A 14,374-nucleotide genomic window follows, 5' to 3' on the forward strand; every position below is an offset into this window, starting at 1 on the left:
GCTAAACGGATTGGTCATCAACACGTCGAAGACAAAGTACATGATAGGAAGAGGCTCAAGAGAGGACAATGTAAGCCACCAACCATGAGTTTGTATTGGTGGTGACGAAATCGAGGTGGTTGAAGAATTCGTGTACTTGGACTCACCGGTGACCTTCGATAAGGATACCACCAGAGAAATTCGGAGACACATCATGGTAGAAAATTGTAAATACCTTGGACTCCGCAAAATACTCCAATCGAATAGAATTTGCCGCCGTACCAAACTGACTATCTGTACAGAACGCCCATCAGACCGGTAGTCCTCTACGGACACGAGACCTGAACAATGCTCAACGCGCATTTGGGGTTTTCGAGCGGAAAGTGTTGCGTACTATCTATGGCAGGGTGCACATGGAGGAGGCGAATGATGCACGAGTTGCAACAGGTGTCCATCCATCGTTCGCACCGTGAAAATCGGAAGACTGCGGTGGGCCGGGCACGTAGCCAGAATGTCGAACAATAACCCGGTGAAAATGGTTCTCGACAGCGATCTGACGGACACAAGAAGGCGAGGTGCGCAGCGAGGTGGTGGATCGATCAGCCATGGACCGAGTTGAATTGAGAAGTCTTTTATTCACTGCACAGGCCAATCCGGCACCAATCTAGATTTTGCGACCCTTTCGCGTCCCGAGCAGCACAAGTCAGACAAAAATGGTTACAGCAACTTGATTGTGACCGAACCTAGTCACATATCAGCTGCAGAAACCAATGAGAAACATGTGTGCTGCTAGGGGTCCTAATACGAATACGTCCAATAATGCACTAATTTATTTACTCACCGACCGCACAAATCACAAAAGCCCGGATTTCGAACGCGCCCAGTTCAATAATTATCGAATAACCCTGCTCGCAGGGATATGTTTAACATTTGAACTGCAACTGTTAAGTTTAATTCGGGAAATGAGACTAAATGAATCATAAGGGGCCATCCACAAAGTACGTCACGCTCCTAGAGGGGAGGGAGGGGGTTCCGAGCAGCGTGACGACTCATACAATTTTTTTAGAATTTTCATACAAAAAGTGTGACGAAGGGGGAAGGGGGGGGGGTTGAAAATCGCCAATTTCTGCATGACGTACTTTATGGATCTTCCTTAAAGTACTTTCAGTCTGCCATCAGTTCCAATGCAAACTACGAATGAAGTAAAGTTCAATAGTTCCAAAAGTACTAAAAAGCTGAATACAGGTTAATTGCTCAATAGGAACTACGTTAAGAACGTTCAACAAATCGTTCATGGAACCAGCAGCAGTGAAAGAAATTGAGAAAATTGTTGTGACGAGAACGTTGGAAAAAAGTTCCTTAATATCCTCCTCGATGAACCTCTTCCGGGTTCTTCATTGAATATTATCTTTGCCTAACGCTCTTTCGGCATACGAAAATCGAAAATTTTCGTCGCATTTTACCGCTGAGTCTTCTTCTTCTTCTTATTGGCATTACATCCCCACACTGGGACAGAGCCGCCTCGCAGCTTAGTGTTCATTAAGCACTTCCACAGTTATTAACTGCGAGGTTTCTAAGCCAAGTTACCATTTTTGCATTCGTATATCATGAGGCTAACACGATGATACCATTGACGAATACATAGACGGAGTGGTGGCCATTTTTTCGGGCACCACTATATACCCCTGGGGAGTGACGGATTACAATTATTACAATCACTCGACCATTGAGAAGCCCCTCAATTCAAATCACGTCAGTTTGACAACAGTTGTCATTTCCATTTTTGTTTACCTCCTGTTTCTGATTCAAAAATCAATGAATCGGGACGAGTTTGTTAATGTTTTTATCCTCCATGCAGTGTAGACAGGTGCGGTCGACAAATATTAATGTATATAAATAGATCCCAGTGAAGTTCTTGATATGAGGTAATTATTTGTTGTATTTCAGTAGAATTGCAATATTTTAATACCATTGATTTTCTATATACAGCTTTTCGTTTGGAACTTCTGGAAAATCAAAACCAGCATCAGCAGCTGTCGGACATCAACCTCGTAGGCGACGATTGACGGATGGCTAAAAGGTAAACTAGCTCCCGAACCATCGGTGGGGAATTGTCACAGCTCTGCGAATCGCTGACATTATCGAAAGTTACCAGCTACGGAATCGATTAATCCACCAGAAACTGTCGCAGTTTTGCCAGCTACGGAATCAATGAATCCGCCAGCAACCGTCGCAGTTCTACAATTCCGAGCTCCATGGATGTGTCAAGAATATTAAAGATTCCCACACGACAGGCCCAATTGCCCAACAGTAAACCAGTGGTCTTTTAACGAATAAGAAAAACAGAGTGTGCGGGTGCAAACATTGACGGCACCTAAGACGAATGGAACCAAGACCGATGAAATCGCGCGGTCCGGTCTGGAAGGTCCAACCGGACGTAAAATATCATTCCCGGATAACGTGAAGATCTTTTCGATGTTGGATACAATTTGATTGCGGCCTAGTCTTGTTGTTTCCGGAAGTGGCCGTCAAGAAGAACATACGGCGCACAGCTCAAGACAGAGGAGAAATGAAACGTGAGCCAGGTAGGCTGTTATTGCTTTTTGAACCAAAAGCTGCTATTCAATGCTGCTGTTTCAATAACATCCGGATCACAGATTTGTCAACGGATTGGTAAGTTGTATAGGTAGGGTATAACACCCAACAATCACCCTGATACCAATTTTTTGCCCACCTCCGTTAAAATTATTTCTTTAAAACAGTTTAAGTTCCCGTATTTTCATAAAGTTATTAAACAATTATTTTTAAACAAACATTGTGAAAATATTTGAACTTACACTCTTACCCTAGTTGAAATTTTACAATTTAATGAAATACCTAATAAGGAATTTATTTTGATATTTTTCAGGTCTCGGTGCGGTCAGTCGCAACTGTTCCATTTCCATCAATCTTTCCACCATCTACAGTACCCTCAGCCAAGTCACCAGTTCCGGAATTGCATGCCATCAAAAGTTCACCCAGTTGTGATCCTCGGCTTGCTACAATTGATGTTTCATCCACCTCACAGATTAGAAGCTGATAGGAATGGAATTGCTTCCATCAGTTCTGATATTGGGTGCCATGAATGATGTTCCCTCGCTGCTAGTAATGCAGCAATAATCAGGCATCCGACAATATAAAGGCTGCAAACCTCCTGGCTGTCCTCGGCGGCAACGCCAGCCCATCGAGTGCCGACATCGAGAAGATCCTGAGCTCGGTTGGTATCGAGGCCGATTCGACTCGCCTCACTAAGGTGGTCAACGACCTGAAGGGCAAGTCGGTGGAGGAACTGATGGCCTCCGGTCGCGAGAAGCTCTTGTCGATACCAGCTGGTAGAGCCGCTCCAGCTGATGATGCTTGTGCTTCTGCCGTTGGTGCTGCTGCCGCTCCTGCTGAAGATTAGAAGGAAGAGTCGGAATCGGAGGACGACTTTCGGTCGTCGGGGGCTTCGGTCTCTTTTAATAAGAAGGGATTCAACCACATCATTGGAATGTGACGATGACCATTCGTACGAAAAGTACAAATATTTATTTCTGTGAATTAAATAACCAAAAAATTGTGACGTCTGATTCCAAACTCTCAAACATACATATTATGAAGCTATACTAGTGCAGCGGAATCGACACAGTTTCGCCCATGAGACCGCGCGTGGCCGATCAATTCCCATTTGGCAGCTTCTAGCACTCCACAAGAATTGGCAAACATTTGTGCTTCATCCTATTAAACGCAAAATAACAGAACAATTCATCATCCTACAACCACTCGAATGGTGCATGCAATGACGGCACTTCGGACTTGCGAAATTCCCATGGCCGAGTGACAAAATAGTGCGGTATACCGTGGGTTAATAGAAGCTCCAACCGAACACACATCGACAACATTCGGACAACAGAAAAAAAAACTTTCTTACGTTCATTACAATATATATGTTTGCTGGTCTTGCCGATCCGGAACTGTCATCTACAGGAAATGGCCATGACGGAGGCCGGGTAAAGTCCGGGAGTCGTTCAACATAGAGAGGGCATGGACACGAATTGGATGCTGTTATCATTTTTCGTTCCAAGAGCTATTTTGATATGCTGCTGAAATAACGATCGGATCGCAGATTTTTATTTGAAAGGTAGGTTATTTAGTAAAAAAAATATAACTGAATAGTGTAATTTTAGGATTTGTTATTTTTTTCAGATCTTCGTACCAGCCGAGAGTTTTTCCTCAAACGGCCATACCGTCAGAAACCCTATTGCAGTTCCGGTCGAGGTTCCGGTATGGCATGCCGTCAAACTTCTACAAAGCTTTTTTTGTTACTTGGGATTGCTTTTATGAGGCTGAGAGATACTCAAAGTTCTTCCGGCGACACTTCTATCATCCATGCTGCCATCAGTAACTGATGAACTGAACTGTTCATGTATTCGGCAAGAAAAACTGCTGAAATGTATTATCTCTATAGAGCCTGTAATAAAACCAGAGTTAACGCAATACAATATTTGATATTTAATTTTTGTATTTTATGCGTAGAATAATAATTTCAAGCAAAAAGATTTTAAAAATCAATTCACCCATAAATACGTATGTGCACTTTTTCGAGATTATATGTATAGTTCACCCATTGGTTGGTTGATTGCTTGATTGGTTGGTAATTTGGTTGATTAGTTGCTTGACTATTTGATTGATTGGTTGCTTGATTGGTTGGTCGGCTGGATAGTTGACATGTTGTTTTGTTGGTTGCTTGGTGGTTTATTAGTTGGTTGGTTGATTGGTTGCTTGATTGCTTGGTTGATTGGTAGCTTACTTTATTGGTTGGTTGCTGCTTGATTTGTTAGTTGGTAGTATGGTTGATTGGTTGGTTGCTTGATTGTTGGTTGGTTACTTCATTATTGGTTGGTTGGTTGACTGGTTGATTAGTTGGTTGCTTGGTGGTTGGTTGATTAGTTGTTTTGTTGGTTGCTTGGTTGATTGGTTAATAAGTTGATTGCTAGATTGCTTGATTGGTTAGTTGATTGATTGGTTAGTTGGTTGATGGGTTGGTTGATCGGGGGCAGCAGGGACTATGTCCAAGGGCTTGACGATCCCTCCCCAGGCCATCTGCGAGTTATGGCGCCTGCCTAGGATGTGGTGGGGTTTGACAGTAGGCCCTGTTTAACCTCTATAAAAAGCTGCATGTATCCGCAAGTAGGCTCCGCCAAAGCGACCGTGTGCCGCTCAAAGCGCACAAGCCCAAGTCCTGGTGTTAGGTGGGACGCTAAACAGCCAATCAAGCAACCAACCAATAACCAATGAAACAACCAATCAACTAAATAACCAACCAATCTAGCAATCAACTTATTATCAATCAACCAAGCAGCCAACAAAACAACTAATCAACTAACCAGCTTACTAACCAATCAATCAACCTGTTAAGCAACCAACCAATCAACCATACTACCAACTAACAAATCAAGCAGCAATTAACCAAATAATCAACCAAACAATCAAGCAACCAACCAACTAATCAAGCAAGCAACCAACTAATTAACCAATCAACTAAACAACTTACCAAATAACGAAACGACCAACCAATCAACTAAATAACCACAACCAATCAATCAAGTAAACAACCAATCAACCAAATAAGTAACCAACCACCAATCAATCAACTAATTCAGTAACCAACCAAATAAGCAACCAACCAATCAACCATTCAAGCAACCAACAAAACAACTAATCAACTAACCAGCCGACCAACCACTCAATCAACCAGTAAAGCAAACAATCAACCAAATAACCAACCAATTAAGCAACCAACCAACTAATCCAGCAATCAGCCATTCAGGCAAGCTACCAATCAACCAAGCAATCAAGCAACCAGCCAACTAATCATCAACCAAGCAACCATTGAAGCAACCAACAAAACAACATATGAACTAACCAGCCGACCAACCAATCAAGCAACTAATCAATCAACCAGTCAAGCAACCAATCAACCAAATAACCTGATTAGTTGGTAAGATTGAGAACCAATCAACAATCAAGCAACCAACCAACCAATCAACCATTCTACCAACTAACAAATCAAGCAGCAATCAATCAACCGATCAACCAAATAATCAACCAATCAATCAACCAACCAATCAAGCAATCTACCAATCAACCAATCAATTATCCAACTTACGAACTAATCAAGCAAGCATCAAAACAGTCGAGTCAAGTACGAGACACTGAATACGACAACACAGTTGAGGTCGAAATACGTATCTGCAAAGATATCAAAATAATTGGTGGAATTAAATGGAGAGTCCTAAACTCGTCTTGAACGGTTGAACAAAACAGTATCAACTAACCAGCCGACCAATCAATCAACCAGGCAAGCAACCAATCAATCAAATAACCTGATTGGTTGGTTGGATTGGCTGGTTTTTTGGATTAACAATCAATTGGTTGATTAGTTGTTTTTTTTTGGTTTCTTGATTGGTTGATTAGTTGATTGATTGATTGATTGGTTGGTTATGCTTGATTAGTTAGTTGGTAGAACTGTTGATTAGTTGGCTGGTTGCTTAATTGGTTGGTTGGTTGCTTCATTGTTTGTTGGTTGCTTGGTTGGTTATTTAGTTGATTGGTTGCTTGATTGGCTAATCCAGCAATCAGCCATTCAAGCAAGCTACCAATCAATCAAGCAACGAATCAACTAATCAACCAACCAAGCAACCATTGAAGCAACGAACAAAACAACATATCAACTAACCAGCTGACCAGCCAATCAAGCAACTAAACAATCAACCAGTCAAGCAACCAACCAACAATGAAGCAACCAATTAAGCAACCAACAAACTATAAACCATTCAACAGTTCTACCAACTAACAAATCAAGCAGCAACCAAACAATCAAACAATGATTCTACCAACTAACAAATCAAGCAACCAACCAACTAATCTACCAATCAAGCAATCAACAAAACAACTAATCAACCCATCAAGCAACCGACCAACAATCAACCAACCAACTAATCAACCAATCAACTAATCAATCAACCAATCAAGCAAACAATCAACTGAATAATTAACTAGTCAACGATTCCAGCAACCAACCAATTAATCAAGCCACCAATGAACCAATCAAGCAACCAACTAATCAGCCATTTAAGCAACCAACAAAACAACTAATCAACTAACCAGCCGACCAATTAATCAATCAACCAGTCAAACAACCAATCAACCAATTAACCAACCAATCAAGCAACCAACCATTCAACAGTTCTACCAACTAACAAATCAAGCAGCAACCAACCAATTAATCATTCTACCAACCAACAATCAACCAACCAACCAATCAAGCAACCAATCAACTAAATAACCAATCAATCAACCAACAAACAATGAAGCAACCAAACAACCAACTATCAAGGAACTAACTAATCAACAATTCTACCTACTAACAAATCAAGCAACAACCAACCAATCAACTAATCAATCAATCAATCAACTAATCAACCAATCAAGAAACCAACAAAACAACTAATCAACCAACCAGCCGACCAACCATTCAATCAAACGGTAAAGCAACCCATCAACCAAATAACCAACCAACTAATCCAGCAATCAGCCATTCAAGTAAGCTACCAATCAATCAAGCAACGAATCAACTAATCAACCAACCAAGCAACCAACAAAACAACATGTCAACTAACCAGCCGACCAACCAATCAAGCAAGCAATCAACCAACCAATCAATTATTCTACCATCTAACAAATCAAGCAACAATCAATCAAATAACCAACCATTCAAGCAAGCTACCAATCAACCAAGCAATCATTCAACCAACCAACCAATCAACCATTCAAGCAACCAACAAAACAACATATAAACTAACGAGCCGACCAACCAATCAATCAATCAGTCAAGCAACCAATCAACCAAATTACCAACCAATCAAGTAATCAATAAACAAAAAAGAAACCAACCAATCAACCATTCTTCCAACTAACAAATCAAGCAGCAACCAACTAACCAAATAACCAACGAATCAATCAACTAACTAATCAAACAACCAACCATTCAAGCAAGCTACCAATCAACTTATTAACCAAGCAACCAACAAAACAATTACTCAACTAACCAGCCGACTAATCAATCAAGCAACCAACCAATTAACCAGTTAAGCAACCAACCAACAATCAAGCAACCAACAATTAATGCAAGCTACCAATCAACCAACCAATCAAGCAACCAACCAACCAGCGAATCAACCAACCATTCTACAAACTAACAAATCAAGCAGCAACCCATAAACCAAATTACTAATCAATCAAACGACCATCCATTCAAGCATGCTACCAATCAACCAGCCAACCAATAATCAAGCAAACAACCAACTAATCAATCTATCAAGCAACCAACCAATTAGCCATTCAAGCAACCAACAAAACAACTAATCAACTAATCAGCCGACCAACTAATCAAGTAACCAATCAACCAACCTATCAATCAAATAACCAGCCAATCAACCAAATAACAAAACAACTAATCAACTAATTAGCCAACCAACAATCAATCAACCAACTAATCAAGCAATCAACTAATCAACCAACCAATCAATCAACTGAATAATTAACTAATCAACCATTCCAGCAAGCTACCAATCAAACAATCAAGCAACCAAACAATCATCCATTCAAGCAACCAACAAAACAACTAATCAACTAACCATCCGACCAACCAATCAATCAACAAGTCAAACAACCAATCAACCAAATAACCAACAAATCAAGCAACCAATCAACTGTGAAGTAACCAACCATTCAACAGTTCTATCAACTAACAAATCAAGCAGCAACCAACCAATTAATCATTCTACCAACCAACAATCAACCAACCAACCAATCAAGCAACCAATCAAGCAACCAATCAATCAACCAACAAACAATGAAGCAACCAACAAACAATGAGCAAACAACCAACCAACTATTAAACTGATCCAAAATTATTTATCAGATCGCTCACTGCAGGTAAACTATCAGAATTCTAAATATTTAGGACTTCTGCTAGATCAAAAATTACTTTTAAAAATCACATTGAAGGCCTTCAAGCCAAATGTAACAAATATATTAAGTGCCTATATCCACTTATAAACAGAAAATCAAAACTTTGTCTTAAGAACAAACTTTTGATTTACAAACAAATTTTTAGACCAGCCATGTTGTATGCTGTGCCAATATGGACTAGTTGCTGCAATACCAGAAAGAAGGCACTTCAGAGGATTGTTCCTCCTCGGACCACCACGATTACCAGATGGTCTTCCTTCAGTCCCCCCTCGGTGAGGTTGTGACATGTTCGTTTCAACAATTCTGTCGAAAAATCGCATGGCGGGAATGAGTAGAGCACACCGGTTGCTTCCGTTTCTTTATTGAGTAAGGATATAACGCCGGCCGCTTCTTTCTGCTTCAGGTAGGACACGAGATTACGCAGTGGACGCGTCTGAACGCTGGCATCATCCGACGATGCTACCGATGACGTCGATCCCGGCAGGCCGAGGAAGATTGCGTGCGACGATGACGTCGATATGCGCTTCTGCACATTTTCCAACTTGGGTTGATCGAGGCGTAGTCGCTGAGTAATACGAGGTGGTGTTTACCTTCCTCGTCCTTCATCAGGCTGTCCACTATTTCGTGGTCTCCGTCCGTTAGGTGCAACTTGGCGAGGAATAGTGTTCAAAATCAGCGCCCCTTGCCAGACTGTGGTAGATTTCCGTGCCACTTCTGGTAACGTTCTTGCATTCGATAACATGCCATTCATACAAGAAGACGAATCAGAATCAGCCGAACTGCGTCGCCTCGGTGAACGGGAGCGAGATCTATTGATTCCTGGTTCACGAACGACGGCGTGAATCATATTTGCCATCGACTCCTGATCGACGCCATTCATCATTGTCCCCGTGGTGCGGTGGGCCATCACGATGAAAACCGCCACGGAAACCACCACGTCCGCGGAACGGTCTTCCACCATAGCCGTACGATGAATTTTCCTCGTATGATGCACCGCCTTCCGGATATTCGTAGTCGGGGCCGCAACGATACTCACCACCTTCCTCAAAACCTCCACTGCTCTTTGAGAACGATGGTGTTGTTCCGTTATCAGCAAAATCGATACGAAGGATACGAAACGGAACACATCGGTGGCGGGAATGAATTCCAGCAGGCGCGTGGTGAATTCATCACAGGCGAAATTTGAAGCTGCCGATACGAGAACGTTGGTTTTTGGTTGAAGTTTCCAAATTTGTAAAACTGCCTCTACGATAGTTGAAGTTTTTCCAGTACCGGGTGGTCCAAATAATATGTACGGAGCAGGGAACGAAGTCCGATTCACGATATTTCGCACGCGTGATTTGTTGCGACATATTTGTTGAACCATTGAAAACTGTAAAACGCACTGTATTGCATCATTTGAGTTCGAACATTTTGTAACACAACTCACCTCTCGTATATGATCTTCTTTTCCATCGGTGGCTTAGGGAACAATGTTTTTTCAAAGTAAATTTCCTTCACCAAAGATAGGACATAGTATTCCAGCTGAAATAAGAGCCGACTGCATTCACACAATCGTGTAGGTTGGAGACGGTTCAAGAATGGTGTTTACATGAATCAACATGTAATCTGGATTGATCTCATGGATAGTTCCTAGAAAGCTACAGGGTTCCAACTCGCTGGGAATGATCATCCTTACCGTGCAGTCATCATTCAAAAGGGTGGGTGCCGTTTGAAATTGATCGATCTACAAATCGAATATAAAAGCATATAAAAATAAAATAAAATTGGATTATACAAATAATACGCTTGTTTTTACATACCGACAAACGATAGTACTTCTCTGAAATACCGGGCACTAGTCGATTTTGTACTTAGTATATTCCATTTGAATATCAAAGTCCTCTATCTGGTTCAGTACATTTAAATATTCAATATAGTTCCCCTTATTCAAGCCCTCTTCCTTGAATTTAGCCAACTGATCCAGCAGTTGCTTCGCGCCATCAAATTTAGATTTCGTTGAAAAGTCGTGCTTATACAACTGTTTGATCAATATTTCTGTCTTTGAGTCCGCCAGTCCAACCAATATCAGTCCGTAGCTTCTATCCAGTTCCGAAAGCAGGCAACCGTCGAAGCAAAACTTTGAAACCGTACCCCAAGGAAAGCGCATCTCGCTTTCAATCAGCATCTTCATGTGACCGTCTGCCAGGTGGATGTAGACCATGCTGAGTCGCAACACCGAATGGGGGTGACACGTTCCGCACGTACACCAGCGTTCTGGCGTAATCGGGACGGTAGTCCAAACGCACGGCGAAACTCGGTTCCTCCAGAAGGTAGTCATCAACCTGACGAATGAAACCAAATATGCGCCCGTGTTTCGTCATGTGTTTGGCGAAACGGTCGTCATCTTTGCACTGTAACCGGCATAAATAGCAGTACAGCGGAATGTGACTCATCTTCTGATGGTAATCGCGGTAATCGCTCCGAACGTGTCGCAGTTTGTATGGACGTTCTTTGCTCTTTGACGACGTTGTTTCGGCTTTTGGCTGTAAGATATGTTTTGAGTTTAGGATGTTTGTGGAGATGAATAGATTGTTCACTCTGGCATTTCTGTTATACAATCTTACCTTTTCGGTTGCGACCTTACTTTTATCAATTTTCGATGATGAATTAGAAATCATTTTCACAGAAAAAACAATTGTTCTAACTTGAAGCACGCGTTGGAGTAATCGATCTGATAGCCACACAATCTCGGGTACTTATTCAAAAGGACGTATGTTACTTTGTAAACAAAGATGCAAACGTCGATTTGTCCAATCTGATGGCACTCCCACGCAAACCAACACCACCAACAGGTAGCCGAAGGCTTCTCCTATAGGAGAAGCTTTCGGCTACATGTTGGTGGTGTATTGGTTTGCATTGGGAGTGCCATCAGATTGGACAAATCGACTTTTGAATCTTTGCTTGTAAAATCACATACGTCCTTTTGAATAAGTACCCGAGATTTATGTACGATGCAAAACCGAAACGACGTCGCAAGGTGAGGGAGAAAAACAAACAGAGAAACTGTCAAAACGTCAAGAGGGGTAAGTCAGCGCTTGTAAAATATTTATAATGTAATTCGTCACCCACGAGGGGTATTTTCTTCAAAATGAAGAAGAAGACATGGTGCCCGATTTTTGGATGGCTTTGTACCGGACATTTCGGTCTATGTATTCGTCAATGGAGAAACTCTCAGCTGGGTTGCCGAAGATGGCCGATGGCAACCGAAGGTGACGTCACGTCTGGCATACTCAGTACATTTTTCATAACAGACGTGACGTATCACTTCGCCCGCCCGCACCTTTACTGAAGCACATCGAGTAAGGTCCTTTGGTTTAGGCTATAGATAGTGGAATATATAGATGAGCGAAAATAAATCCTCTGTCTCCAAACGAACTGTCAAACGTGTCTCCAAACGAGCATGACGTCACGATTTCAAAGGAAACGTTAAGGGCTGTGACGTCATATGCGCGTGTGCACGGGCAAAAAAATCGACTCAGCCATGCTTTCGCTCATCTATAGATTCTACTATCTATAGTTTAGGCTTATAACAGGTGGCAACTCAAAAAAATTGGAATGACTTCAATACATTTCTAGTACACGGTCGAACATTTTAAGCGTGAAAATGTTTCGAAAACTGTCATAGCATTTTTTGGTCAACTAAGCTCTATTGTATGCAAAGGTGATTGTAATGCTACGTTTAGACAAGGCAAGTGAATTGAGCAAGTCGCTTGAATCGAACCCGAATTGAATGTCTAAACATCTTCATTCAACTCACTTGAATGAAAAGAAAGTTGAACAAGTTCAACTTTTGGCAAGTCAATTGAATTCAACTGAGTTCTTCAACTCACTTGCCCTGTCAAAACGTAGCATAAGGCCAAAGTCACGAAGCAACTCATAAGCAGGATCATAAGTACCGTTCCAAAAATCGATGTGGTAGAGCCATCCAGCGATCATGAGCAGCAAGACTAAGCTGCGCCGCACGGCGAAACCATGGACCATATTCTAATTTTCATTTGTTTAAGTTTAAAGACTAAGGACAACTATTTGTATAACATAATAAATATATTATATCAGATTGAGCTGTACTTCTTTGTAGTTTTTTTCCCGAGCCATTCTTTTTATTCCAGTTTTTTAGTTGTCAAAATCTTTTTTCTTCATTGCAAGAATCTTTTAAAGGTATAAAAAAATTCTGGGATATGGTGCATTCTGGGGAATGTTTCATCCTGGGAAATGGTTTTCTGGGGAATGGTACATTCTGGGGAATATGGTTTTCTGGGGTATGGTTTCCTGGGGAATGTTATAAACTCGTTTAGGGGTATACTGCCGCTAACCGCAAGTCGAGCACATCTGTATATGGAGCCCCATATACAGATGTGCTCGACTTGCGGTTAGCGGCAGTATATGTTTTTACATATTCTGAATCTGCACACGTGAAAAAATGTAATGTTATTTAGTATTAAGATTTCTAATACTTTTTTGCCAAAGCAGGCGCTTAATGATATGTATCGAGCTTGTTTTGTCGCTGACAACGTCGCTGGCACTAAATTGAGGTTCGGAAGTCGATTTCCACACTTCCGAACGCTCTTCCGACAATGTTTTGGTAGCAAATTCAAATTTTGTTCTGACGTTCATGATGTCGGAAGTAAAGCCCCAAACGCAATGCAACGGAACGGCGACGGAAACGGCAAATTTGACAGAAAATATATGGGCTAACTGTCAAATTTTCCGTTTCCGTCGCCGTTCCGTTGTATTGCGTTTGGGGCTTAAGTTCGGAAGTAAAACGTCGGAAGTCGGAATACAATTTAGTGCTGGCGACACAATATAAGAAAAAAAATATATACATCGCATTAGTCACATACATTCCAAAACTTATACTTTTCATTAACTTATGAATATTATTAGCTTTTTGATATGGGATCATTCATTAGGTGGCATAAAGGTAGCCTCACACCTCGGGAATTGGGTTGTTTAGCAAAGAAAAATATGAGGTTTTTTATAGTTTAACATAAAGAGCATGCTTTGCTGATCTCCAGCATATTTTTATTTTGTTTGAAAACCTTTTATTTACATTTTTATACAGCAAACAATAAGCCATTTCAATCGATAGAATGACACTAAGATTCATAGAATGACAGTTGGCCCATGCAGCATAAGAACAAATTTTTAGTCCCATATAAATTTAAAATGCAAATTAAAAATAGTTCCGGGGCTCCAAAAATTCTGAAAAATTGGGTTGTTGAGCAGAGAAAAATATGGAGTTTTTATAGTTTAACATAAAGAGAATGCTTTTCTGATCTCCAACATATTTTTATTTTGT

The 14,374-nt window shown here is 41.1% G+C and overlaps 1 protein-coding gene and 1 long non-coding RNA gene across 2 annotated transcripts; one reads left to right on the plus strand and one right to left on the minus strand.

Moving 5' to 3' along the window:
* The first annotated feature begins 1,785 nt into the window (after positions 1–1,785).
* On the plus strand, positions 1,786–3,256 carry LOC134214658 (uncharacterized). The gene is made up of 3 exons (XR_009979867.1): positions 1,786–1,904; positions 1,969–2,652; positions 2,888–3,256. It is a non-coding gene; the product is annotated as an uncharacterized LOC134214658 (long non-coding RNA).
* Positions 3,257–9,293: 6,037 nt separating this feature from the next.
* LOC134214659 (uncharacterized) lies at positions 9,294–10,581 on the minus strand. The gene is made up of 2 exons (XM_062693979.1): positions 10,463–10,581; positions 9,294–10,405 (listed from the first exon to the last, which is right to left on the minus strand). The coding sequence occupies exon 2, from the start codon at positions 10,397–10,399 to the stop codon at positions 9,620–9,622; it is 780 nt and encodes a 259-aa protein (XP_062549963.1). The 5' UTR covers positions 10,400–10,405; positions 10,463–10,581; the 3' UTR covers positions 9,294–9,619.
* Positions 10,582–14,374: the final 3,793 nt, after the last annotated feature.

Source organism: Armigeres subalbatus, chromosome 2, assembly GCF_024139115.2.
Source record: "Armigeres subalbatus isolate Guangzhou_Male chromosome 2, GZ_Asu_2, whole genome shotgun sequence".
NCBI classification, from domain to species: Eukaryota; Metazoa; Arthropoda; class Insecta; order Diptera; family Culicidae; genus Armigeres; species Armigeres subalbatus.

Bases quoted from the DNA above. Each gene is read 5' to 3' on its own strand.
- LOC134214659 (XM_062693979.1), bottom strand. From the start codon at position 10,399: ATGGTTCAACAAATATGTCGCAACAAATCACGCGTGCGAAATATCGTG.